Raw genomic sequence first — 27,716 nt, forward strand, 5'->3', positions numbered from 1 at the left:
TTAGCTCCGATTCAGAGAGTTAAAACAGGAAGTGAACTCCAAGCAGGGTAAACGACTAAAAACCATAATTTTCTTGATGAAGGAATGTAAAGATATGTTCTTCGAGGCAAAAACTTGCTGTGACTTTTCACCCACTCCTCCCCTACCTGTGTTTATTTGTGAGTGTGTGTTAGTTTGTGTACACTTCGTTAATTACTTTGTATACAGTTTTTAGTTGTGTTCACTTCATCCTGTTTTAAACTTACATTGCGCACGCCTTTGCTTGAGTGTTTTTTTATCTTCATTAAATATCTCGATAAGTTAAACTAATCTAATTTTAGCAAACACAATTGCACAACAATGGTATTAAATGCTTAGATGCTTTGAATTTTTAAATTGGTTTTATTTCATTTTGGTTAATATTTCCGACACAAAAAATATATTCAAATCTATAACATGTACAAAGATTTTTCTCATTGCCCCCAAAATGAATTTTAAAGTAAATTTTGCTAAATGAATCGAATTAGGCATACACTAAAAATTTAAAATACAATTTCACTTGACACACTTAGAAGAACGACATGCGTTCTCTATTTAAGCATGCTTGGATCTGACTTTTGATAAGAAAATGAACTCAGGTTCGAACTCTATTTGAGCGATGCAAGAAAGCTGTTGTTTTCCAAGCTACCAGTCACTTAACTGTCAGATTCAGCTGGTGTGCTAAGTACAATACTCTTGGGCGTTTCAAGTGTCTTGAATGTGTTCGTAAAAATATCTGTCTCAGTTAAACGTATCTCATTGGCACGTGCCTGAATGATTATTCCATTATCGCAGGACTCACTTAGAACAGTTTGACTGTTGTCTACTTCGCTGATAAATAGATGATTAGCTAAATAGTGGCTGTTATTTAATGAAATTATTTGTTTATTCGTACCGCATGTATTAGTTTGTTGTACTGTTTCATTTCCTTTAATAACTGTAAGGGGTTGTTGTAAAAAATCGTTTTCTGTTTCATGTGTAATGGTGTCTTGTACACCATTGTTTTCTAAGTTATTTGTAATTGTGTCACTTACACCAGCGTGTTCTGCATTTTTTGTAATGGAGTCGTGTACATCATCGTTTTCTGCATCACATGTAATGGTGTACTGCACATCATAAGTTTTGGACCTAGAGTTACATGGCAGTTGGTTTTCGTTAGACACGTTTTGATGAACAAAACCAGCGTCTGTTGAGCTACATGCTGACCGCATAGTTTCTGTAATGTCTAGAAAATGAGCATCGTGAATAGAGGAGAATTTATTGCTGCCAGATGAATTCCCAGCATTGTCATCATGCTTATGGTAAATTGATCTATCACATCCGTTGTCTTCAAACAGAGTAGCTAGCGGTGAATGGTTGCCAACTATCGCTGTACATTCTTCATAAGTAGGTAGTTTATTCTCCAGTGCAGTTGGAGACGACATGGGGGGTAAGCAACTGTGTTGAAACTCCGAATGCTGCAGGCGATGGCGAGCAATTAAAGCAGGAATATCTACCATAGACTGAAGCATAGGTTGTGAACTAAAGCCCTGACTGTGTTGATCAGCAGTGTCGGATCTTATTTCACGAGCTGATACTCCAGCCTCACTTCCATAAAACCTAGACAACGTTTGCAAGACATCATTGTAAGCTGGTGGAGGAAGATTCAAGTTGATGGTTGGTGTCCTATCGTTGTGATCATTAAGTTGTTGAACGTTACATCGAGCATTAGAGGCTTTTGCGCGTTCCAATTTTGCTAATTTAAAAAAGTAGATAAAGTTTGAAATTAATCTTTTAAAAATTAATGAATATGATTATATAAAAAGAGAAATACAGTCATATGTTTCTAGCGCCTTGATTATTCTGTTCAGGATATTGTATTGTTGGTCTTAACTCAGATAAACAGCTCGTTCTCTATGCTTAGAAATCGTTTTAATACTATATCTTATAACTAAATGATCTTCTTATAAATAAAATAAAGATCATACATAGTTTTCTTTCAAACAATAATAATTATGTAACCGTCAAATAGCGGTTAGCTTTAGCAAAATGTTGGTTAGTACCGATAACCATAAACACTCCAACATAGTCGGCGTTGTCTGACAGTGAATATTTCCACGGCGAAAACCCTAAGGTGGCGCCAAAAAGCGTTGAAAAAATGGAAAAGCTCATTTTAAGCTGCATTTTTAAATTATAAACAGTCTAAGTTAAGAAATTTAACTTCTACCAGACTTTGCAAACTGATTTAATAGTAAAACATATAACCTTAAGAAATAGTGTCCGGCAAAAACCGCTTTCCAGCTTTTCCTAGATGGGGGTGGGAGGGGGGGGGGGCGCTTTTTTGACGACTAAATTCGGAAAGATTTACACTGGATTGGTGAGTTGATAAACTTTACCACTTATAAAGGAAACCAATTGTATTTAAGCGTATTGTACGATTGTGTTATCGTTATAAAAAGTAGCGCTTTTTAGCTTACAATAGAATTCTACAAGGATTTGTACTGGGTAGAATTTTAACACTTAGAGAAGAAACCAATTTTATTAAAGCATAAAAACAGAAAAATACGAAAAAGGTGGTGGGTGGGGTCGCTTTTTCGCCAAGGTACATAGGAACGATTTACACCGGAACGGTAAGTAGAAATATCGTTTAACACTTAGAATAGAAAGCTATTGTATTAACTTGTAATGTATGATTTCACTAGCCAGTTTTGTTCAGAAATGACACGACTAGTTCTTTGTACGATTCTTACGATTCTCTCAACTTCAGAGTAGGAGATCAGATATTTTTACTTGATTGCATTACATCTTGCCTGGATTAATATATTAAAGGGAAATAAATATCACGGATTCTTATATCGCTATCCGATCAGTTAAATAGCATACGGTCGGAGAGGGTGGGTGGAAGGCGATACTCTTTGCCGAAATTTTAAGAGCCAAGAAAATTAGTATATTATACCGAATAGATCTTTTTTGATAGCTTGTTTCATAATAAGTTCTAATACTGCAATTTTCATATAGTTATTAAGGCCACTAGACCCACTAAACGAGGTAAAACTGATACAACATGACGACTGCTACATCTTTGTTACTTTGTTCAACCTAACTGGTAATTTAAAACTGTAATATACTATTATCGAAATTTTCTTAAGTCACGACTAAAAGTAGACCAAATAAGCTTGTACCTTCTACAAACTACACTCTAAAGCAGTAGTTCTTAACATTTTTGGAGGTTTCGAACCCCACCAGTTTCATATGCACATTCACCGATCCCTTCATAATAGTTGTATGGTCCACACTGAAATTCCTATTGTGAATCATATTAGTCGGGTGTGTCTTAACTTCCGCAGAAGCCTTGAGACTGACTTAATTAACTTTTTGGGTACGATCAAACCCAGGCTAAGAACCACTGCTCTAAACTCTTTTGATTTTCTTCTTTTTATTCGTTTCAGCTTCCTAGGGAGCATATGCGTAGGCAACACTTCGTTAACTAACTTAATTTTTATGAAGCTAGAGCCCTAATAATCCTGCCTCACCTATTTCGATCGATTTCGTTATGACTTTTTTGGTCTCCTCTCTTTCCCGTGGACTTTACACAAGCACCTGCTTAGGGATGTTATGTACTGTCTTTCTGATATTGTGCCCTAACCACCACCTTTTCATTCTCCACTGTCTTTAACCTAGCTCCAAGCCATAAAGTAAAAGAGACTTCACATTTAGCTATATGCCCACATCCTCATTAAATGTTTTTGACAATGCATTTGAATTCCATGCTGGCTTTAAATGTTAAAACGCATCTTATCGATGCTGATTCTAATCTGACCGTCACGTGCGGTGCCACTATAATTAAACCGGTTATTACTGTTTCTTCAACCAGTACAATTAGTTTGCTTGTTGTTGACTAAATGCAAGAAGGCAGCATACATCTGGAAAATCCAAATCTTCGAGCTGTTGTGTACATTGGATTCCAGTTTGTTTCTTCTAGCTTGTTTCATTAAATAGTCAAACAGCGAACAAAATACCCCTGCCGTATTCCATTCTGTACAATAAATGTTTCTGATAAAATGCAATTGTGTATCTTTTGTATGACCTTATTCTAACAAACTTATAATCAAACTATGTAACACCTCATAACGAGATTGTTCCAAAAACAAAACATTAAAGACTGGCCTAAACAAACTAGCGCCTGTTACAATCTACCTTCTAAACTCATACCAGGCGTATTTTTTTCTGACATAATTAATCTTTTCTGCATACATTATATTTTACCTCAGTTCATGCGGGGGGGGGGGGGGGGTGCGACAGATCCGAAGTGATGCCTGGATGAAACTCTTTACATCCTTCTAATAAAAACGAATGTCATCCGTTCCACGGGGTCGGTAGTTAGACCGATATGAGTTATTTCCATGTACTTCGATTACTCGTACGCTTGAATGGAAACCGTGAAGTTGTTCTCAATAGGTGATGGGAGACAGGCTAACAAGGAAACTGATATGATTTAAACACAATCCTTTTACCATCTTGACACCAGCATCGGTGACAACGGACTTGAGTTAGCAACTGCCAATTGTCAGCTTGTCACTTTACGTTGATGATTGTCACAGTTTTATTTTCAATAATGGTAGTGTAGAAATATAGAAAGATGTTTTACAATTTTAAAAATGCCTTTAATAATACTCACCAACGATGGGTGTTAACAAAAAATAAGTATATTTCAAAATTCAAATGAGTGTACGTGTGTTTATAACAGTGTGCAATTTAAAAAAAGTTAGTCATACCAGCGGCTTCCAGCTCTCTCTCTGTTTTTGTTAGGCACATATAACATGCGATGACAAGCACAGCGATGATGACACCACCGCCAACCATCAGTCCAAGGTAAATAAAACTATTGAACACATAAATAAATGTATTTTACAAGTCAATAAATATATTAAACACGTAAATCAAATAGAGTTAACAAGTAAATGTATCAAACACTTCTGGAAGAGGTGATCATTTCGTACCACCCTCATTTGCTTAAGCTGGCCGATAGAAAAATCGCGTGAACACTTAAATAATTTTGGACAATTAAGCAATGTGCTGACAAAAAGGTAAGTCAAATTTTGTGCTGTAACTGTGATGTAATCTTAGGCTGTCTTTTTTAAATTGTTCAATGCTTAAGTGGATACTCGTAGCTTGTTTTAAATGTTCTAAATGTCATAATCTCCCTACTTTGTTAATAAATAAGTTTGTTTGGTAAACTTCGCCAGTTACAAACGTGAAGCAGAAATCGGTGTGTAGCCAAAGTCCGCTAAAGCGTACATGCGATGGCAGGTAAAACATATCCAAGGTACCAATTACACATAAAACTTGATATTTTATTATTAATAGTTATAATCATGCGTTTTACGTTTTAGACCTAGACTCTACAATTTTACCTTCTCCAATTTCAGAGTAAATTGTTTTTTTTTTCTTCTTATAGATCTATATGTTTAACGTTGCAAAGCTTTTATTAATTTTATACACACATTTTGTGTATATCATCAATACGTTTTTACATTTTTGCTTTCACTGGATGGACAACAAGTTCTGAAGATCTCAAAAAGCTATTCAGTCCTACATAGATGTTGTATCTAGGCATATTGAAAAAAATGATCTGATAGAGTTAAAAGTTAACTTTTCAGTTCAACGGGGAAAATCAACTTGCCATTTAAAAACTTAAATAACTGTTGGCAAAGATTGTTCAACTCTTTCAGTTTCATAAAATAAAGACAACCAGCATTAACTTCGAGGAAGGCTGAAAAAATATCTATTACGAGCCGACGGGTCGGCTCGTGTTGATACGCCGCTATTTAGTTGTTTTATTTTCTACTTTTCAGTAAGTCATAATTTATGAATTCGACAGTACCACTGCTGTCACTGAAAATATTTGATTTTAAACACTATCAGTAAGTCGTTAAGGACGATAACACCCCCCCTCCCTTCCCCAACCCCTACCCCCCCCCCCCCCCCCCCCGTGAAAGCAACCTCCTCTTAGCTACCTCCCCTAAGTTTAAAATCGTTTCAAACTAAATTATCTGCCCCTAATAGCCGTCACTAAACCCGGCTCTATGATTGTAAACATTTAGCGTGAACCACAGCTCACCAGACTTCCAAGAGAGGATGAGAGGGGACTGCAAGGCGCGCTTACAGCTTGTTTTTCTAACGTCTCCAAGAAGAGAATTATATATGTAGATTAGGGCCTCAAGCTGCCAGTTAGAATTTCTTCGTGCTTTTTCTGACATTACCGGCTATAACAAGGTTATACGGTGACCAATAGATGCATAGAAATTAAGACATTAGTGCTACAAAATAGTATCTTTAATTTCTTTGCTTCAGCAGTTATACTATTTGGACCCATTTGCGGGTAAATTATACCATAATTATGTAAATTTTCAGTTTACATCCATGTGCTCGTCTTTTTTAGAATTACACTTTAAAAGCCATAATTTTTAAAAATTTAGTTTACAGTAGAAATTGCTCCAACATAAAAATTAACTGTTTCCAACTTTTTCTTAGCGGTTACGAATTACTCACTGTCCCCATAAATGAATTAAAAATTTACAAAATTCTGCAAGCCATCTTAATAGAAACTTTACCCTCAATAACCGAACCTATTATCAATACAATATGATCTAGAAAAGCAGTTTAAATGTTTTATGAGTGATTAACTATAATAACATACCCAAGATATTTAGAGCAACAATATGGCATTCCAAACTCTAGATCATGACAACATGCTTCTTCACATTGAAGATCTTCATAGCACATTTTACCTACTTCGCTTGGAAATGTCCCTGAAATATTTAAAATGAATAATTTTAGTGTTATTAGCATGTATATATATAAATATAAATATATATATATATATATATATATATGTATATATATATATATATATATATATATATATATATATGGCATTTGTGTTTAGTAATCAGCATATACCCGACTTTGCCCACCCGTACTACAACCAACCAAAACCAAAATTCAAAAACAAACACAAAGAAAACACAAACGCAAACAAAAAAGCAAACGAAAACAAACACAAATCCTAAGACAAACCCAACCACAAATGCAAACCCAAACATAAACGCAAAGTGCTCACAGTCTAGCCCGGGGCTCCACATCGCACCATGCTGAAGCGCCGGCGGAATCGCGTGAATCAACGACTATAGTACCCCAACTTATTCTTATTACCCACTTAAACGAAAATAGGCGCCATAACTAACACGGTAAGGCTCGGGGCGCAAAATAACAACCTGTCGGGGCGCCGGAGGAAGCCCGGATTCGATTCAGTTAAAAACTATAGTAATCTTTCTTATCCAAAGTCTATCGCAGTGTTTAAAACTAAATTCTGCATCATTGCGCTCACAGGATAGCCTATACGCCAAATTGAACCCTGCCGGGGCGCCAGCGGACACGCCTGATTCAATTTAGTGAACGATTATAATACCCCAAGCTTATCTGCAAACGAAAAGATCGAAGTAAACATAGAGGACATTTAGGAGCTGGCTTCTAAACTGTTATTGATTAAAAATAATCTATCTATATAAAAAGCAATGTATGTCTGTCTATCTGTCTGTTTGTCCTTTATGCATTACTACACCTCTCATCACATCGCCGTGAAACTTTGAAAAGTTTTTGTGAATATTCCTGGTGAAGTTTCTGCGAAAAAAAACTTTCAAATTCGCAAGGGCGGCGCCACGGGAGGGTGCGATTTTTCTGTACATACGGTATATAAAAATAATAAAGTGAATTGCAGTGACACCGTTCTCACGATCGCCATGAAACTTTGGGAAGATGTTGAGAATACTCCTGGGGAGGTTTTTGCGCAAAAAAAACATTTTCAAATTCGTAGTGGTGGCACCCCCGTAGGGCGCGATTTGTTTTATCTCTATATGCGGTATATAAAAATTTAAGTCGATTGTGGTTTCTCACCATTCATTTCCCCCCCCCCCCCCCCCCTCGAAGAGATGCCTGGAAGAAACTCTGACGGTATATAAAAATATAAGACGATTGCGGTTCGACACAGTTCATCCCGGTGACATAAAACTTTAGGGAGTTGATGAATACTCCCGAGAAGGTTTTTGGGCTGGGAGGGGGTAATAGGGGTAGGTAGGTGGTGGGGAAGGGGGGATTTAATTTTGCATGGGCGGCCCCCCGGCAGGATGCGATTTGGTGCCCTGGTCTTTCCCGTGAGCGCTATGGTGAGTACGATCGTTCTAAATAGTGTGATAAACCATGGATAAGATCTGGCGTAATAGTCGCTCACTTAATTGGATCAGACGTGTCCGCTGGCGCCCTGATAGGGTGCGATTTGGCATCGACAAAAATTTCATTTTTGGCCCCCGAAGGCTCACATGGGCCGCTGAGGGCCATGTAATACGTTTTGTTTTAATAATCAGAAAAATTAACCACTGTTAGATTATTAACTAGGATGTTTCTTTTTGTCCCTAAAAAAATCCAAACAGTTTTGTCACTTTGCGAATGATGCAATTAGCATCCATTTTTAGACGATCCAATCAGAAATTGAGATCGAGCATCTAATAATAGACCATTAGTAACGCTAACATATTGCATCAGTCACACTGATGTTTAAAACACGTCAAATATTTTTTTTTACGTGCTAATGAAAAAATCCTGTTCATTTGTGTCACTTTAGCGAATGAAGCAATCTTCATCATTGTCAACAGGATGCTATTTGACACTCTGGGTTATCCTATGAGAACGATGGCGCCTATGTTAGTTTCAAGTAGTCAGGGGCCGTACGCGGCACCTCTGCAGTAGTGTAACTGGGGCCTCCCGAGAGCGCCCCTCTACGTCCTTGACACATGGATGGTCACCGAAGTATGTTCTACCTCATTATTTCGCTGAGTGATTAACGTATACTCAAGTTTTTCACACGGTAGTGTGGGTAAACCCTTGTGCCGATAATTATGATGCAAGCGTATGTATTGTTTACATTTAAATAACTTAGTTTTAGAAGAAAAGGTCACGCGTCTAAGACATAGGATTGGTAACGCATTGATGAAACCCGTCTTATATATAACGCCAGACTTACTCCTATCCCCGCGTCAATGCGGGGCGGGTACGCTAGTATATATATATATATATATATATATATATATATATATATATATATATATATATATATATATATATATATATATATATATATATATATATATGTATATACTAGCTGTATGTCATTGCTTCGCTATCATGTAATAAATCATAATAACTTGAAAGTACTACTCTGAAGAAATAAGAAAAGACACACAATGTAGGCTGACAAAAGAACACAATTTAACACTGAAAATAAAAACAAACAAAAATAAACCGGGAGTGATCTCCCCTAAACTTTCTCGAATATTCTTATATAATAATAATCATTAAAAAAGTTTTAAAAAACCCACGTTTTCTGATTGAACTAAAAAGTAGAAAATAAATGTTATACATCACAATAATGCAAGCGATCACTCTACTATAAGCGATCAAAAACGTGGGGCGCCGTGATTTTCTTACAGTTTCTAATACTATTGACTTTTATTAGGGAGCTTGTAGAGAGTCAACAGTATTAGAAACTGTAAGAAAATCACGGCGCCCCACGTTTTTGATCGCTTATAGTAGAGTGATCGCTTGCATTATTGTGATGTATAACATTTATTTTCTACTTTTTAGTTCAATCAGAAAACGTGGGTTTTTAAAAACTTTTTAAATGATTATTATTTTCTACTTTTTAGTCTTTGTCTGTTTGTTTGCATTAAAATCTCGTAAAAGTTGTATAGCATTAAAGTCTCGTAAAAAGACAACTCGTAAAAAACACGTTGTGTGAATACGTTACTGACTAGAACACATAGATTTGAACCCGCGCCGAGCGGGATAGCAATCGTGTGCCCAACCACTCGACCATATCGTCTCCCCCATACTGGCCACCAGTTGTTACGTTCTGGTTGTTTGTACACAAACACTGCGTGAACACTAGTCAGTAAGCAAAAAGAGGGAGAGTCCCGAACCTTGTTTTCATCAAATTACAGTTACTGGGTTATGTCCCTTTTCCCCCACGTTTTTGTACAATTATATAGCGGCCTAAAATTATCAATAAAATGTTTCCATGGATCAATTTAGTAATAATAACAATTGAATATTCTATGGTCATCGGAAACAAAGCTTCCCTGAAAATTTCAGCGCGCTAGCTAACCGGGAAGTGCCCGAAATTTCGATCGCAAGATTTGATTGGAGAACCAAACAGACGCGAAAGCAAGTTAAAGAAAACGTGGGAAAATAACAGGGGATGGGAACTCGGGCTATAGACACGATTTTTAATCCATTTTAAATACTTAAAGTTTTAAAAATAGAATAAAATCTCGTAGACAAATTAATTGCACACCAAGTGAACGCCAAATCAAAAAGCGCATAATAGTGCGCAATATTATTAGTACTTTTAAAATTTACATTAGTTTTTTGAGAAATCGGAAGTAGCGTAAACTACTACTTCCGGTCAACGGAAATTACTCAAAATTTAACAGAAGGTAGAGAATTAGATATTTTACTTACATGTGAAATTTCATTTATCTATCTGAAATAGTACTCAAGTTATAGGCTTTTGAAAAATTCAAAGTAGGAAAAGTACCACTTCCGGTTATCGGAAATCGCTCAAAAGTTGATACGGATCTACGATTTTGATAAAATACTTATATATGAAATTTCATCAACCTAGCTGTAACGGTACTCAAGTTATCGTGTTTACACACGGACACACACACACACACACACACACACACAGACATACGGACAAGATTGCAAAATTATGTTTTTCCGTATCAGTGAGGTGTAAAACGTCGAGATTTGTAAAAATCTCGATTTTTTTTTTTTGCACGATTACAAGACTTTCTCTATACTTCGTATATACGAGAAGGTAAATACATACACACAATACAACCAAAAACAATTAACGCAACGCATTCTGTTTAATCATTGTCAAAAAAAAAAACAATTTGACATAATGATTCCTAGAATATTAATTAAGACAAGCGAACGAGGGGAAATGATCACTCTGTTAATATAACTATGTATATTTCTACAAATTTAATTGTAAATGTCAAAACAAATCAATAATATTTATATTATGGAATATAGTAGCTTAACACTATTTGTTTTATAAAAATATGTTGTCTACAATCAGAATTTAATATATTGTCAATATAAATGCTAAAATATTAGAGCATAACGAAATTTTTTTAAATCAGAGTTGGTATAAAATCAAACTTTTATAATCAATAGAAGTACAAATCCCGTAGGAGGAACATTCTGAATAATAGCTTACATATTTCTATATTAAGGGTCTTGCAGTTCCGATCATTTAGTTTTTTAATTAGCTAGGGCCTACTGTTTTTTGTGTTCTTTAAAGATTATTTTTTAACATAATGATATGGTATGGATTAGATCTCTGTATTGATCACACACCTCTTTACTGGTAATTGAAAAATACAATATTTACAGAGTTTTACCTGTTTCAAAAGCTATGATTCTGTCGGCATGGTACTTTGGTACCTCATTACGTGTTGTTCCAAATGTACTTAACAGGTCAGTTCGGGTGGATTGAGGGGGGGGGGGGGGGGGGAATTTCAACTTCATTCACCACTGTCCAGCCACTTTAGGTGAATTATCCTACTCAGCGTATACCTAAATGTGACATTAATGTCGCTATACACAATTGTGGTAAAGGAATTGATGGGATCCTTCGTGAAGAACAAGCTGGCTTCAGGGCCAACAGGTCATGTAACGACCAAATATTTGTCTTGCGCACTATAGTGGAACAGTCCCTGGAGTGGAATTCGTCTCTCTACATCAACTACATAGATTTCGAGAAAGCATTTGATAGCATCCACCATCCATCATTATGGAAGATACTAGAGCTATGTGGCTTTCCAGGAAAAGTCATAAACATACTTAAGGACATGTACTATGATAACCAATGCTGTGTGCGACACAAAAATCAGCAAAGTGAATGGTTCAAGGTAAAAACAGGAGTCAGACAGGGCTGTGTCATCTCACCTGTCATCTTTTTGGTGGTAATAGACTGGATTATGAGAAGAGCCACTGAGGATAAGTCAAGAGGAATTGTTTGGGAACTTACCAACCACCTAGAGGACTGTGACTTTGCTGATGACTTGGCTTTACTTTCACATGCCCAAAAAGACATCCAAGCAAAAACCACAAGAATAGAGCAAGTTGCCAAAAGCGTTGGGCTAAAGATAAACTCCGGAAAAACCAAGCTAATGAAAATAAAAACCAAAAGTGCTCTCAAGACCTTTGCGAATGGAGCAGAGCTAGAAGAGGTCGAAGACTTTAAGTACCTCGGCAGCTATATATCAGCAAATGGCAGCATGGAGAAAGAAATTGCCACCAGAATAGCAATGGCAGGACAAGCTTTCAACAGACTCGCTAAGATCTGGAAATCATCCTCACTGCAGCAGAGAACTAAAATAAGGATCTATAAGTCAAATGTACGTTCTGTACTCCTCTATGCTGCAGAGTCATGGAAACTAAACAAGAAAGGAGAGAGCCGACTCAGAGGCTTTGAAAGAAGATCCCTCCAACGCATCCTCAGGATAAAGTGGGACGACAAAGTCCCGAACAAGGAAATATGGCGAAGGACAAGATTAAACGACATTGTCTCAGAAGTTCGAACGAGGAGATGGAGATGGCTGGGCCATGTCCTACGCATGAGCAAAAAAAAAAGACTCCCCAACATGGCGCTGAAGTGGAACCCACCCGGAAAGAGAAATAGAGGAAGACCACTGGGAACATGGAGGAGGGAGATGGAAGAAGAAGTGCAGGCTACTGGCAAAACATGGCATGAACTAAAGTGGCTCGCCCAGGACAGGGTGGAATGGCGGAGATTTGTTGCTGCCCTATACTCCACAGGGAGTGATGAGGATTAAGTAAGTAAGTAAGTACACAATTGTGGTGGGCAAGTGGGGGGGGTGGGTAATAACCAACTCAGAGTGAACATAGCGTCAGTTTTTAAATGACTGTTCTAAACATACATATACAATTATACATGTATACTGATTCGGAAATAGATTTAAATAAGTAACAGTGGTATTATGACAGTAACATTTTTTTACAGAGGGGTCCCTAACCCCACCCCCCACCCCCTCCTGCCTACGCCACTGGTCATCGGTATAGCAGTTTTGTCTTCGTCAAAGCTTTATAATGCTCTTGTTTCCTAATAAAATTAGAATTATGTTAATTTGTTAGCCATCATTCAATGGGGGGGGGGGGGAACCTTATCTTGCTTTCATTCTCTTAAATTAAGGACCTGGTGGTCATTTTATACCACCTTTATTGTTTTAGCATATTGCCTAAGTTTATATTTTTGTGCCATAAAAGTCTACCCTGAGTATCAACTACTATCTAAAACCCTGAACAAATGCATGTTTTGTTGATTGAAAAGATTATTCTTTAAAGATGAAAAAAAAAAATCCTTGTCCCGGTTTTTTTTTTTTCAAATAATAACAAACTTTTATATAACTATGCACTAAAAAGGAGAAAATAAATGATTTTCTTTAAATATATAATAATGAACTACTATTTAAATAACTAAAAAATAAAAGTGTGTGTCGCCTCATAAATTTTATTAAAGGTATTCAATAGATAATAAACAAGTATAAATAAAAGCTTGTGAAAAGCTTGTAAAAAGTCGTCAATATCCTGAAAATAATTTTGGTTGTAGGTGGTGGGGTGACACCCTCGGCTTGAGTACCGGGCGACAATGGCACTGATTAGGTCTATGTCACCTGTGCGGCTTTGTTAACACGCTTTAAAATTGTAGTGCACTATTACATTTTAACGAATATAATTTTTCCTCTTTTTGTGCACAATTAGGTTCTTATTATAATTTTTTTTTTTTTGGAAACGTATATTTGTGTTCATCTTGAAAGTTAATAGGACAAACAGCAAATGTATTGCTTTTGTCTGGTTTTGTTTTATCTTTTCGATGTAAACGTAAGTGATAACTTTTTCTTAAATAAAAAATTAGAAATACATACAGTTTCTAAACCGTGAATAAATTCTTCTAGACAGATATCCGTACATCATCTACCAGGATTACGTCTCGAGATGAAGCAAACCGATTCAACTGTAGTCAGACTGTAGTAAACAATGGCTATTGACTTACTGGATCTGTGGTCGTGCAAGCAGCAGCTAGCACAGCGCTATTACATGATCAATACATAGGTAGTATTCTGGCATGCATGGGTTTGATACTTTACTTCTCTTCCATGCGGTAAAAAGAAAGAATTGCAAATAAACGAGTATATTTTCTTTCTTAAATGTTTAGAGCCTGCGCTTGAGAATTGTTAATATACGTTTCCTCATAAAGTGGCGATTCTGAGTTTAATAACAGACATTAGATTCTGGCAAAACAAAAAAAAAAACGTCAGAAAATTCGATAACCTCATGTCACGTGCTATAACGTATCAGAATTGTACGTTCAAGTGGGGGGGGGGGGGGGAACTGCTCAGTTCCGACGAGAGGCATCCTTGATAATTGAGTGGCATCCTTGTTAGTAGGCCTACAACGGAACGGTTGTGTCTTAATCAATGACACAACAGTGGTGTCTTAATCCAATGACACAACAGTGGTGTCTTAATCCAATGACACAACAGTGGTGTTTTAATCCAATGACATAACAGTGGTGTTTTAATCTTACCGCACTACTACCACACAAGACAACCATTTTTCGCAAACTACCCCTAGATTTAAATAAAATAAATACAAATAAACACCCCAGCCGCTCACTAAAGTAAAACTGCACTGGAAATAAACAAAACGTAATATAACTAACGAGCTGATCCGTGGTGTATCATACGCGGCTATTTAGTTGCTTTATTTTCTACTATTCAGTACTTCATAGTTAGGGAATTCGACACTACCCTCCCTTCCACCCCCACCGTTAAAGCAGCCGACCGTGACAACGGTTTACAGACGACAATAAAAAGGTCAAGCAGAACTTCTTACCTCTTCTTAGTTTCAAATAGTTTAATAGCTAAATTATCTGCCCCTAGTAGCCGTTGCTAACTCGACCCGGCTCTAAAATTGTAAGCATTCGGGGTGAACCTTTGCTCACCAGAATAATGGGGTTGGGGTGGTAGCTATATGCCTTGAAAGCGGGCAATTAACGGCGTGCGTTTACGTGGTGTCTCGCATGGTCCCCCATGAAGAGAAATATATATATATATATATATATATATATATATATATATATATATATATATACTATATAGAGCATAGCCCCACCATCACTACCGCCACAACCAATCAATCGTATGAAACTTATTTGTTTGATTTCAAAGGGAGTAAAAATCTTTTTATCCACTTTGCTTTAAAATGGTACATTACAAACACTCAAAAAAGGTATTACTCATCTTTTTGACGAGCCAAGGGCAACAGTTAATTTTTGTAATATCGATCAACTCAGCAAATCCACTACTCTACGTGCCCATGTTGTGATGTGTATCTCTCTTCGATTTACCTCTGAATGTTCATCATCCCAGGCAGTTATTAAAGAATAAAATAATTCGTTTCAAGAAAAATGTAGGCCATAGTTCACGTAGCAAGAGTGGTTAAATTTTCTATAGTTTCATATATATATATATATATATATATATATATATATATATATATATATATATATATATATATATATTGAGATGGCTGGGCCATGTCCTACGCATGAGCAAAAAAAGACTCCCCAACATGGCGCTGAAGTGGAACCCACCCGGAAAGAGAAGTAGAGGAAGACCACTGGGAACATGGAGGAGGGAGATGGAAGAAGAAGTACAGGCTACTGGCAAAACCTGGCATGAACTAAAGTGGCTCGCCCAGGACAGGGTGGAATGGCGGAGATTTGTTGTTGCCCTATACTCCACAGGGAGTGATGAGGATTAAGTAAGTAAGTAAGTAAGTATATATATATATATATATATATATATATATATATATATATATATATATATACATATATATATACATATATATATATATACATATATATATATATATATATATATATATATATATATATATATATATATATATACAAACACAGAATTCAAACATTGGATACTCATTTCTGGCCTGATCGGGTTTTGAAAACAAAATGAAACAAATTACAACTTGTCAGGTGTGTGAGTGCACTCGACGGTTGGGATCTGTCCTGTGTTCCAGACAAGTTAAGTAATTTATGAAGATTTACTACTTCTTTCCCCCCCCCCCCCCCTTGCGTTAATGCCTCTGCTGGGATATTATCCGGTCCTGATGCCTCTTGCCACTCTTCAAACTATTTAAGGCGTTGAGAATTTCCTGTCTGGTGATTTCCTCGGTATTGATGTTAAGATTTCCCCTGGCTCTAGGTCTGGTGGATCTTGAGGTGCTGGGCCGTTTAGTATTTCCTGGAAGTGCGCTCTCTATCGTGCCAATTGTTCCTCAATTTACGTTAGAAGTTTACCATTTTTGCTCCTCACTGGTCAGTTGGGATTGGTTTACCTCCCACTCAGAGCTCTGGTTGTTGCGGCATGAGATTTCCCTTACTGGCAGCTGTTTCAGCCTGTTCTGTCATTTCATTTATAAACAATCTCTTGTCTTTCTTAGTTTCCTTTTCACCTCTTTAGCCTTTTTTGTTATATCGAGAGGCTGCTGCTTGTTTCTGTTGCCGTGTTTTTGCTTGATTTAGTTCGCTCTTTAGGCTCTTTCTTTCTTCCACCTGACATGTATCATCTGTGATCCAGGGCTTCCTGTTGGGCGCTTTTCTTCCTAGAGCCTCTTTGCAGGCTTCAATAGTGGCTTGCTTAAATATTTTTAGCGTAGCACATGATAATGGAGGTCTTTTGAAACCTGGATTCAAATCTAGTTTTATAACTATTCGATCAGATACAGGTTCCCATTCCATCAGGCTTTTTGTTGCCTCCTTTGTCAATAGCAAGGCTACGCCTGCCTCTCGTTGGTCATCCACTTTTTCTTTTCCGGAGTATAACAGTGTTTCTCCCGTCTGGAATTTTGTCTCTCCAAAGGTGTTCCATCTTGTTTCGCACAGGCCGAGCACTGTATGATGATACTGTTGCATTTCTTTCACTGCCTGTGCACACTTCCCTGCTTTCCATAGTGTTCTGACGTTCCATGTTCATATGAGGATAAGTTTCTTTTGCGACAGTAGTTTTGGGGCTGTGAATTTAGTTTTCCTCGGTTGAAGAAGGGGCGTCGGACGGTAGCTTCCTTGCGGATTTGGCTGCATTGCGTCATACTTCTAAGTGGAGCCCTGGTTCTTCCGAGGACTGGATTAATTTCAGATTTGGCTTCGGTTTCTGTAACTATATTTTGTTTTATGTGGACGAGTAGTTACCCATCGCACAACCCCCAACCTGGAGGACCAGGGCACAACGTTTGGTCTGGCCCCTACCCACGCAGATCTGTCCGACTTGGTTAGACCTGCCAGGAGCACTAGGCTCCCGCCGGCATAGCTCTGGGGGTCGCTGGGGCACACAAGCCATCCCACCACTTCAAGCCGGTGTGCCATCAGGATAGAGTTGTTTTCGTTACGGCTACGTATTTCTAAGAGATACAAAGGACTTGATAAAATTCTGGCAACAACAATTTGGAACCAGCTTTTCAAGCCTACTGAAGGTAATATAAAATTTTACAACAGCTTTAAAGTAGTTATGTTCAGTGAAGTTTAGCTAAGTTCAATTTAGTTTAGAAATAACATGTAGCAATATATAAGACAATTAATAGTGTAAAGAGTTGTTGAAATAAAGTGACTGTAAGAGTGTAGCATCAACAATGCAGAAAGTAAGTAAAACAAACTTTATAAAACCATTAAATTTCTTTACATAATCTTTATGTTTTTATACAATATTTGACAAATTTATTATATGTATTATTATATTACACTCATCTTATTTTTAAAAGTGTAACAAATAATACATAGGGTCACATTTTGGTGGCTAGACAGAATGAAATAATGGTATTTCAATTTATTTCAATTGAGGATATCTTATAAATACAAGATATACATATGAGGAGGGTTAATCGAACAAATTAAATTTGTTTTTTTTTGGTACCACAGTACTTATCTTCCTTTATGTTAGAGAATAGATTAATCTTAAATTAATTTTTATGACTAATTAAATAACTATGTATGGTTTAAAATGAGATTTTCTAGTTGTCAACATAAGGTATTGATCAAGTAAGTTTTAATAAAATTGCTTCAAAAGAAGTAGGTCAAAAGTGAGCTTCTAAATTTACTTACAGGCAAACCACCGTGTGACCTATGTAAAAGCTTGTAAAAAAAAAAAAAAACTTCTAACTGACAAAAAAATAAAAGTCAGGAAGCTTATTTAGAAGGTTAAATAAGCAATACATCACATGACCACAGCAATCCCAAACTTTACACTAGACAGAAACATCAATATAAAACAATACAATTTTAAACAATTAATATTTTTTAATAAGGTTAGTGGCAGTTATTGAGGATCTATATTTATTTGAAAATTGACAGGTCAAAAAAATTGCAGTTCTGTTTGCTGTAATAAAAATCATTTTTACATCATTTAAAAAGCCTATTTAGTAAGTCAGTGGTTTAGCTTCCATTTACTGGTCTAAATGATGTTTTCAAAAAATCCTGATGTTACTCTTTAAGTGATAGATGTTAACAATTCAATGGTTTTGAGGATGGAGTCAATTTAATATTTTTTATTTGTCTTTATAACCAACTAAACTAATTTCAGCATTTCTACATCTACAAAAGTATATCTTGTGATATTAAAAAAGCTGTAATGCTTGAAACAGTGCATTACATTTAAGCCCTTTATAATCATTTCAAAAGATAAGTTTTCTCACAATCCCTCTATATATTCTGGCTTTAATTTACAACTTTATTCTAATAAGTATATATAAGAATTTACAGCTCATCTCAAAATCTCACCCCTTTTACTGAAATCAGCACCGTTTATATACTAAAAACAAACATTATATACTAAAACAATATATTAAGAACCATCTGAATTTACTCTTCGATAAAACAGTAAATATGCATTTTGTCGAATCTCTTCTGAATTCAGCTGATATTCCATGTTTACTTCAGTTACAGTCTGATCATCCATACGAAACCATTTGACACCATCAAGGCAGTAGTTAATGTAATGACCATATGATGTACTACTAGCTCCCAAATGTAAACATAACCCATATAGTTGATAAATATTACTTCCTGTAGAAGCAGTTAAATCACTTCTATGAGTCACAGTGTCATATATTACCTCTTTCAAATTTAAATTGTGCAGACGAATGTTTACAGATGTGGTGATCTTTGTTGGGGCCTGTTCTATTGGATCATATTTGAATCTCATTAACTGAACTATGAGACACTCCGGCAATTGTCTAAGCAAACAGCGCCGCTGTAATTTTGTTTGCTTCCTGAGAAAAGCATTTTCTCCTAAAATAGGCGTAGAAGTTCTAAATGCATTGTTGTCAAAGTATACATTACCACTGTATCTGTAATCTGTAGGTGGAGACAGTGGATAGTTCTGGGGTATTGTAGTTGCAGTTAAATGTAATGATGATGCAGAAGAAGGGGAAACTGATAACTGAATAGGTGAAGGCATGTATGTTGTTGCCTTTACCTGTAGTTCTTGATTAACAAGCTTTCTAGAAACAGGTGTAGCAACTAATGCATCTTTACCACCATTTTTATAGTGATGAAGTTCTGATGATAGCTGAGTATTTTGAGATACAGGAATGTCATCATCACCATTAAGTTCAGAACTTTCTGGAAGGTTCTCAATGTTGCAGAAACTGGTAAAGCAATCCTCAAGAAACACTGGACCAGATGAATATCTTGGTGAAGCTATTGGAACAGGCAGAACATTAAAGGCTTGTAGATTTACAGAAATGTGGCCATGTTGAACATTGTGGTAAGCCTCAACTAGCTGGCCAGTAAACAAATTATCAATCACAGTGTCATTGGCTTGTTTATGAGTTAACCATTCTAAATCAGATAACCTCTGGATAGCCTCAGCATAAGATTCATTTTCTAAGCCATTAGCCACAGCTATCTGTAAAATACAAATGATTTTTAATGAATATAAAAATTTGACTGGGTTATGTTGCTAATAATACTAATATATCTAATCCATCCTTCAACATGTCAGTAGAAATATATAATAAAGTTTCACTATTCTGTCTGTCTACAATCTAGTGTCACATGAAAATATGAGAAAAATATAAAATAAGTCAAAATAAATGGAAAAAAAATAATGGACAAGATACAGAACGATATTGATGCAATACACAAAATTATTCACTAATTTTTTTTATTAGATTCCATTCTAGGTATAACTACAAAAAGGCAAATGTTTTTCACGAAATTCACAATTAGGTTATTATTTATGACTGATATAATAAGAGCAAAAGTTTTATATTTAACAGTCTCATTACTATTGTAGTGTAATAGCTAATTTTTAAAACTAAATGAAAGAAGTTCATGTTATTCATGTTATAACTATGTAAGTCTTGTTTGATTGCAATTTAGCATTTCAAGTAATATCAACTTTTAAAAAAATTTTAAACTTTACACTTTAACAAAATTGGAAATGAAATTTTAACATTTAGCTAATTTAAACTGTATTATGCCTTACCACATTCTTAAAGATAGACAAGGTAAAAATGAAAGTCTTCAACACAACACTAAACATCCTTATTTATATTAATAGCTATAGAAAAAGTGAAATCGAAAGGATTGCTGAAATCAGAAAGGGTTAATACTTATTTTAAATGTGCATTCAGACCAAAGCCAAATCCCTATTTATGCATTAACGATAGCATTAAGACTGTTATTAATAATTGTCGGTATCATATTGTTTCTATCACAAACAAAACTGTCAAGTTCAAGTTAGCTTTGAAATCTGTAGGCCTATAGCATACCTCTTAGCAGGAACAACACTGCTATTCATAGTCACCCTTTGCAATAATTTCAAAATTAATTTGAGGTTGCAAAATAAAATGGAAGGCAGAGAAAAATGGTCGATATCAGGTAGCTTTGAAAACAGAGAGTGAATTAACCCTTTATTTAAGGAATTAGGTTCTGAATGAAATTTTTTCTTAATGTTATCACACTTAAAGCATATGTCGAAGAAAATATAGTTTCCTTAATTTTTAATGGTCCAAACATATATTGCTACTATGTACCGTTAGGAATGTAGGACATTTTTTCCAAAAAATAAAAAAATTAACAAACAGGAACAAACGATACAATTTGTTAACTAATAACATGGAAATCATTATAACAATCATTTTTTGTAATTTTCACACATAAACACAGCACATAAGTATTTTGAGTACAATTTTTATGTGTTTAGAATAGGCGTATTGGCTTGCTGTTTTGTTTTATATAAATAATTTTTTTTTAAATTCGTCTTAAATTTAAAATAATACAGGCGCTTAATTAAAGTGGTACTAATAAGTATCATCAGTAGATACAGGGTTAAAATACCACTAGATAATGCCAAAATTTGGAAAAGTCAGAAAGTTTTTTTATATTTGTTTTCTGTTCCACTTTTTAGTTATTAATTTGTTATAATTAAAGTTGACACCACAAAAACTATGACTATATTAGCTAGTAGTACGAAATTTTTTAATTAATTAAAATGACAAAATAACCAAAGGTTGAATTAAGGGAACTAAATGCTGCAAAATGATACCAAACTTATGTTGATAGGGTAAACGGTTCTCTAGATCTGACGGTTTTAGTGTAAAAATTGCGGGGACAACTAAGCCTATGAAGATTGAAAACAAAAATAGGTCACGTCAAGTGTATGGAAAAAAGATGAATGTGAAATAACTCAGCACAATTATAAATTTTAAATTGGTATTTTTTAATGCATTTACAACAGCATCGAGTATCTCTACCAATATATTAATACATTTTTTTTTTAAATTAAATAAAAATAGACCATTGACTAGATTTAATAATTTAAATCCAACATCACAGAATTAGTATTAGTAAAAAGTGGCTGACCACACTGTCCAGTTATGATAACATTTTACAAAAGGTTGGGAATACCAGGTCTGGAGAAAATGTCTGGCAACAATGATAATAAGCTATGGATGGGGAGGTGTCTGGGAAAAAAGCGTGACTATGTTTGTGGACGATAAGGACAGAATCAATTCTGTACCACGTTTAGAAAAGCAAGATGTGCCCCAGGACTACATCTACATTGCAAACTTATCAACCATAATTGTACATACTTTCTGCTTCATTCTTAAATGTAGTATTGGAAGAGATCAAACTCATACATTCAACAAGGGCAACCCAATTAGCAATAGACAGCATTATCATTGCGTAAAGGTCTTTTATTCAGAAAGCCTCCCCCCACCACATACAATCGTTATCCGAGTGTGAGAGGGGTATCAAGCAAATAAAAATAGGTCTTTGTTTACAAGGGTATTTTTGTCCTTAGCAAGATAAATTAATAGGATTTGAAATAAATGAAGAATATCAGTGTACACATTCAGCTTGTACAAAAACACTAATAAAATGTTGTATTTTAAACTAGTACTACATATAATAATAAGATTTGGATCTCGCATAGTCAAGTTGATTATATTAATCAACCAACCACAGTTCAATTAATAATTTCCCCAGATACATTTTTATTTTACATTTTAAATATGCCAAATGGCCTGATATAATACAAATATTACGGAATACAAAAGCAGAGAAAAAGTAGTATTGATATTGCTAATACTTGGGCCTATGGGCTCTATTTTGTTAGTAGGGTTTTACACGGGTGAAGAAAAAAGTAAAAAAGATTGGTGAAAAAATCAAATAAAATTGTACCGGGTCCCACTAAATTCAAATTTAAAAAAGTCTAAATGTTTTCTTATTTTCATTGATATAAATACTAACGGATACAGCAACAAAACAAATCTATATCGCTTTCTTCGATATTTAGATGTAATGCATTTAGACAAAGCTAATTTTCGTAGTTAAAAATTAAACTAAAAATTGTAGTCTTACTCAAATCAAAGTTATTGCCATTATTTTTAGTTTTATATCATTCTTTTTTTTTTAATAGACACTAATTTCAACTTTATGTTGAGTTATCGTAAGCTTAATTCAGTCATTAGTAGCAATTTTTACTATTTTAAAAAATATCTACTCTTTTAGTAGTTCTATTTTACAATCTAAATTATTAAAATTATTTGAGAAAAATAAACGGGGAGTGATCTCCCCTAAACTTTCTCGAATATTCTTAACTCGGAATATAGACATGATTTTTAGTTACTTAAACTTTTAAAAATAGAATAGAATCTCATAGAAAAAAGAATTGCGCACCAAGCGAACGCCAAAACAAAATGTGCATAATAGTGCGCAATATTATTAGTACTTTATAAATTTACATGCTTTTTTTGAGAAATCGGAAATGGAGTAAATTACTACTTCCGGTCAACGGAAATTACTCAAAATTTGATAGAATGTAGAGAATTAGATCTTTTACTTACATGTGAAATTTCATTTATCTATCTGAAATAATACTCAAGTTGAAATATTCAAAGTAGAATTTGTAAAAATGTTGATTTTTTTTTTTTGCACGATTACAAGACTTTCTCTATACTTCGTTCATACGAGAAAGTAAAAATGTATTAAATTTGTTGACATAATTCCTATAAAACGAAGTACCACGAAAATGCATTACTGTTACAGCTAATATATTACCTAGTTTGTGAGAAATTTTTCATAGTCTACTAAACTAATAAACCTAAAATAAATATGCTAGCTAGAAAGTGTAATGAATACTGAAGATAATCCCACTAAAAATAGAGTTTGTCTCAATGTTTCACTATTTTAAATAATTTTTTGAAAACTCACCTTTTAAACTCAATATCATATTCACAAAAACAAGTAAGACGTTGAAATAAAAATGATACGGCGGTAACGGTCAATAACTACTGTCAATAAGGAGGGCATTTATAACTGGAATATTAATCACGTTCTATCGTTTTTTAAAAGGTTAAAGTAGCAATGCTAAAGACTAAATTTGAATTAGATTATTTTGTTCACAAAAGGTTTAGAGCCTGTGATGTCATATTTTATTTACTTGTGCAACTAGCTAGACTATATGTATTAAAGATCGATGTGTAGCTTGCAATCAGTAAAAGAAAATTATTTGGCGTATCTTTAGTCCATGGATGACATTAGGCAAATGTGTCACTTGGCAGTGAGAACAGTTTGCCATTGTTGGATAGCTGTATTTAATCTTGTTATTTCCCTTTTTATTATTGAATTTAGTAATGTTTTAATTAACTTTTAATGACTAATCTAGTAAAATAGTGAAAGGATCATTAGTGCCATTGGTCTTTTTGAAGGTCTACTGAGCATAGTTAAAAGATGGAATGGACATGGAACCAACAGCCTATCCAAGACAATAATGCTAGGCACTGTCATTGTTCCAGGAGGGAGAAAAAGGGGAAAGCAGTAAGTAACTGGATGGATGACATCAGCTGCCTGTTTTTAAGCTACTCACAGCAGCAGAGGACTGAGACAGATTGCAGAAAGTTATAGAAAAACATCTGTGGTGACTCAACAACCACAACAAGGGTTAAGGGATGATTGATTCAGGGATGTGACCAGACCAGGAAAAAAAAATTAGGAAATTTTTTTCGGATAATAACTCAATATGCCTTATCTACTTTTTATCGCGGTTAAGCAGCTTCATACTGTTACTGTACTAATAAATTGTTTTATGAAGTTAATATTCTAAATACAAGAAGTTAATGTTACTCTAAAATAACATTGAAAGTCTTGTCTAATTGCAATTTAATGTTTACCTAATAAACAACTTTTTAAAAATTACAATGTAACAAAAGTAGCTATTAAGTTTTATTTTACCATTAAGCTAATTTAAACTGTAGGCCTACTAATCTGGTGTAGATTCTAGATGTACTCCTGTTTTCAATTTTAAATAGGGGGCCTAATACCCTATATTCTTTTAAAGATTGCATTGGTAAAAATATTTGTCTTTAACTGTAAAGAGCCTAGATTAAGATTAGTTACAATTTGAAAGTTTTAGGTTCATGTGATGAAAAAATGATTGGACCAGGTTAGCTAAAATTAGAAAGGGTCTGACGTGTGAACGAAAGTAAATCATTTTGATAGCCAAGCCACATCGATATTTATGTTTTTTTTGGAATAGCTGTAAAATGTTAGGGGTCATCCACGTTTTTTTGACGATATTTACCTCCCCTCTGTCCTACAAAATCCAGACACCCCCCCTATAATGACGTCACACCTCAGCCCCTCCCCCCCCCCCCCTCGAATTGAATTTGAATTTTTTTAAAACATCGATTTTTTTCTAAAATATTGACTGAGGTCGACCAACATAGGGTATCTTATTCAATTTCTATGTTTTACAACAGTTTTCTAAAACTCGTAATAGCGGCTAAAATGCAGTTCTTTCTAACATTACTTTTTTTTAATGCAAAAATATGACGTTTCACTATCTTACGAGTGTGACGTTATTTATGGAAGACCTCTGAACGTATTTTTTCTTCCACAAACAAGACACGATCGTAGTCACGTTGAGTTTAGTATTTTTTTTTAAATCTGTAGGCCTACGAAGTATACATATTGCAGGAAAAGCTATTTGAAATTGACTGTGACGTCATTTTTTTCCCCCACAAGCAGTACCGAACACGTACTTGGGGTCAAGGTGAGGTCACAAGAGCCACCGTCCATTAGTACGAGGTGGGGAGGGTTAGTCTAGTCCTCATAGTCAATTTTAGCAAGGATTTCCATATTAAATTGAGATTGCGAAATAAAATAGAATCAGAGAGTAACTCTAGATTTAGGTGGGTTAAAATACCGATAGGTAAATTAGGCTATATCGATAGCTAGATTACCAGGCTTAAGAGATGTAAGTTTCATTTGAATAACTGCATTATTTTAGATTACCTTTTCCTGTGTTTTTGATAAATAGTTAACTAAAAATATCAGCGGAAAATTTGGACTAAAAAATTGTGCTTTGAAAAATACGTAAAAAAAAAATTCGTAATTCTGCCGAAATTCCGAATCTTAATCTACATTTAATCTTGATCAAGCACCGTCATGCCTAGCGCAATCGACCAATCGAAAAGAAATGCGCATAGAGTCCGTTTGACCTAAGTACAGTAGTTGTCGATTTAAATTTAAATACGAATAAGTGGAATGAGCATGTCTGCCCTTTTCGTAGAAGACATTTCCGTTTTTTTTTCCTAATTTTAAAAACTTCGTAAAAAATCAACAAAAATTGAAAGTCGACAGAAAAATTCGGCGAAAATAAAATCAGCGGAGGAAAAACGCAACTGAAACGGAAAAATCGGATTTCCGCTAAAATTCGGAAAAGTCACATCCCTGTTGATTGATTGACTGAATGTCTGGATGCTCAATCAGGTCCTTATGTGGCCACAGAGGAACTTGGGGCATCCAACACACTCTACTGCCTCATATCATATAAAAAAATTTAAGAGGATTTTATCATGGTATACAAATAGTGTTGTCAGACCTGAGAACTTCCTTTCTTAAAGTGAGGTGTTAAACTTTTTTTGAAAGAGAAGCATCTGGGAAGTAACTTTCTGTCATAACTTTAATGATAATAGTATAATAAACTTATACCTCTCTTCTGCACTGGTCTTTCAATTCATTAATACGATTGGTATTAAGATCACCATATATTAGTTTTAGGTTAGTCAACCTTGGACTTGAAAATCTATCATCATTTGTAATACTGGCAGGATCTAAGAAATAGAGAGTTAAAACAGTTAATGTTAATTTAAATAGTTATTGTCATTTAATTTTATAGGGAATACAGGCATAAAAACGGACAAAAATTATAATTACATTTCCTAAGTCAGATCAAACACTATATTATATATATATATATATATATATATATACATACATACATATATGTATATATATATATATGTATATATATATATATATATATATATATATATATATATATATATATATATATATATATATATATATATATATATATATATATATATATATGTGTGTGTGTGTGTATATCTATAATATAACCGGCTAGGTCAGGGGTCGGCAACCAGCGGCTCGCGAGCCGCATGCGGCTCTTTTGATATCAAGATGCAGCTCTCCAGCTCCTTGAACAAATACTAATAATCTTAATAAAAACATAAAATATTTGAAATAAAAAAAAATGTTAGTGGCTCTTTAAAACCAGGGAAATTTTGAAAATTGTAACTTTTGGCTCTTCCGCTTCAAAAGGTTGCCGACCCCTGTAATAGTAGCATTTGCTTCATAACGATCTTCTTTTCAGATTTTTCGTAATTAAATAATTTACCTTGTCTTCAACTACAACAAAAAAGCAAGGCATAGGCTGGGTTTTCCGTTCAGTTTTACACTTAGCTGGTTTACTATCTTTGTGATATCCACTATGAAGTTGAATGTTTCAATTCGATATGGACAATGTAATAGGAAGTACATGTAGATAAGGAGTAACTAAATATTCTTATAGAAAAGTGAATGTTTTATGTTTATATCTATTGTTATATCATTCATTACTGAGCGTTGCAGACTAATATTTTTATGATTTTTGAAAATAAATAATTATTAATAG

At 34.7% G+C, this 27,716-nt stretch overlaps 2 protein-coding genes across 2 annotated transcripts in view; both read right to left on the minus strand.

The window, feature by feature from the left end:
- Nucleotides 1-377: 377 nt before the first annotated feature.
- On the minus strand, nt 378-14,202 carry LOC131953821 (uncharacterized). Its single transcript, XM_059317194.1, has 4 exons — nt 14,073-14,202; nt 6,698-6,809; nt 4,773-4,879; nt 378-1,753 (listed from the first exon to the last, which is right to left on the minus strand). Exons 1-4 carry the CDS (start codon nt 14,119-14,121, stop codon nt 675-677), a joined length of 1,347 nt encoding a protein of 448 aa, XP_059173177.1. The 5' UTR covers nt 14,122-14,202; the 3' UTR covers nt 378-674.
- Nucleotides 14,203-17,933: 3,731 nt separating this feature from the next.
- LOC131953825 (uncharacterized) overlaps nt 17,934-27,716 on the minus strand; it is a 33,945-nt gene continuing 24,162 nt past the window's right edge. Inside the window, exons 3-4 of the mRNA XM_059317195.1 lie at nt 26,729-26,850; nt 17,934-20,132 (exon numbers count right to left, since the gene is read on the minus strand). Of these exons, the coding sequence (XP_059173178.1) occupies nt 19,068-20,132; nt 26,729-26,850 (1,187 nt within the window). The 3' untranslated portion in view covers nt 17,934-19,067. The remainder of the gene's footprint in view (nt 20,133-26,728; nt 26,851-27,716) is intronic.

Source organism: Physella acuta, unplaced genomic scaffold (genome assembly GCF_028476545.2).
Source record: "Physella acuta isolate Inbredline_101_S28 unplaced genomic scaffold, ASM2847654v3 ptg000957l, whole genome shotgun sequence".
Lineage (NCBI taxonomy): Eukaryota > Metazoa > Mollusca > Gastropoda > Physidae > Physella > Physella acuta.

Excerpts from the sequence above, each read along its gene's own strand:
- LOC131953821 (XM_059317194.1), bottom strand. The coding sequence starts at position 14,121 with ATGATGTACGGATATCTGTCTAGAAGAATTTATTCACGGTTTAGAAAC. Across the intron at positions 6,810-14,072 it reads TTATTCACGGTTTAGAAACT|GGACATTTCCAAGCGAAGTA; the intron begins GTATGTATTTCT and ends TAAATATTTCAG. Across the intron at positions 1,754-4,772 it reads GAGAGAGCTGGAAGCCGCTG|CAAAATTGGAACGCGCAAAA; the intron begins GTATGACTAACT and ends TTTTTAAATTAG.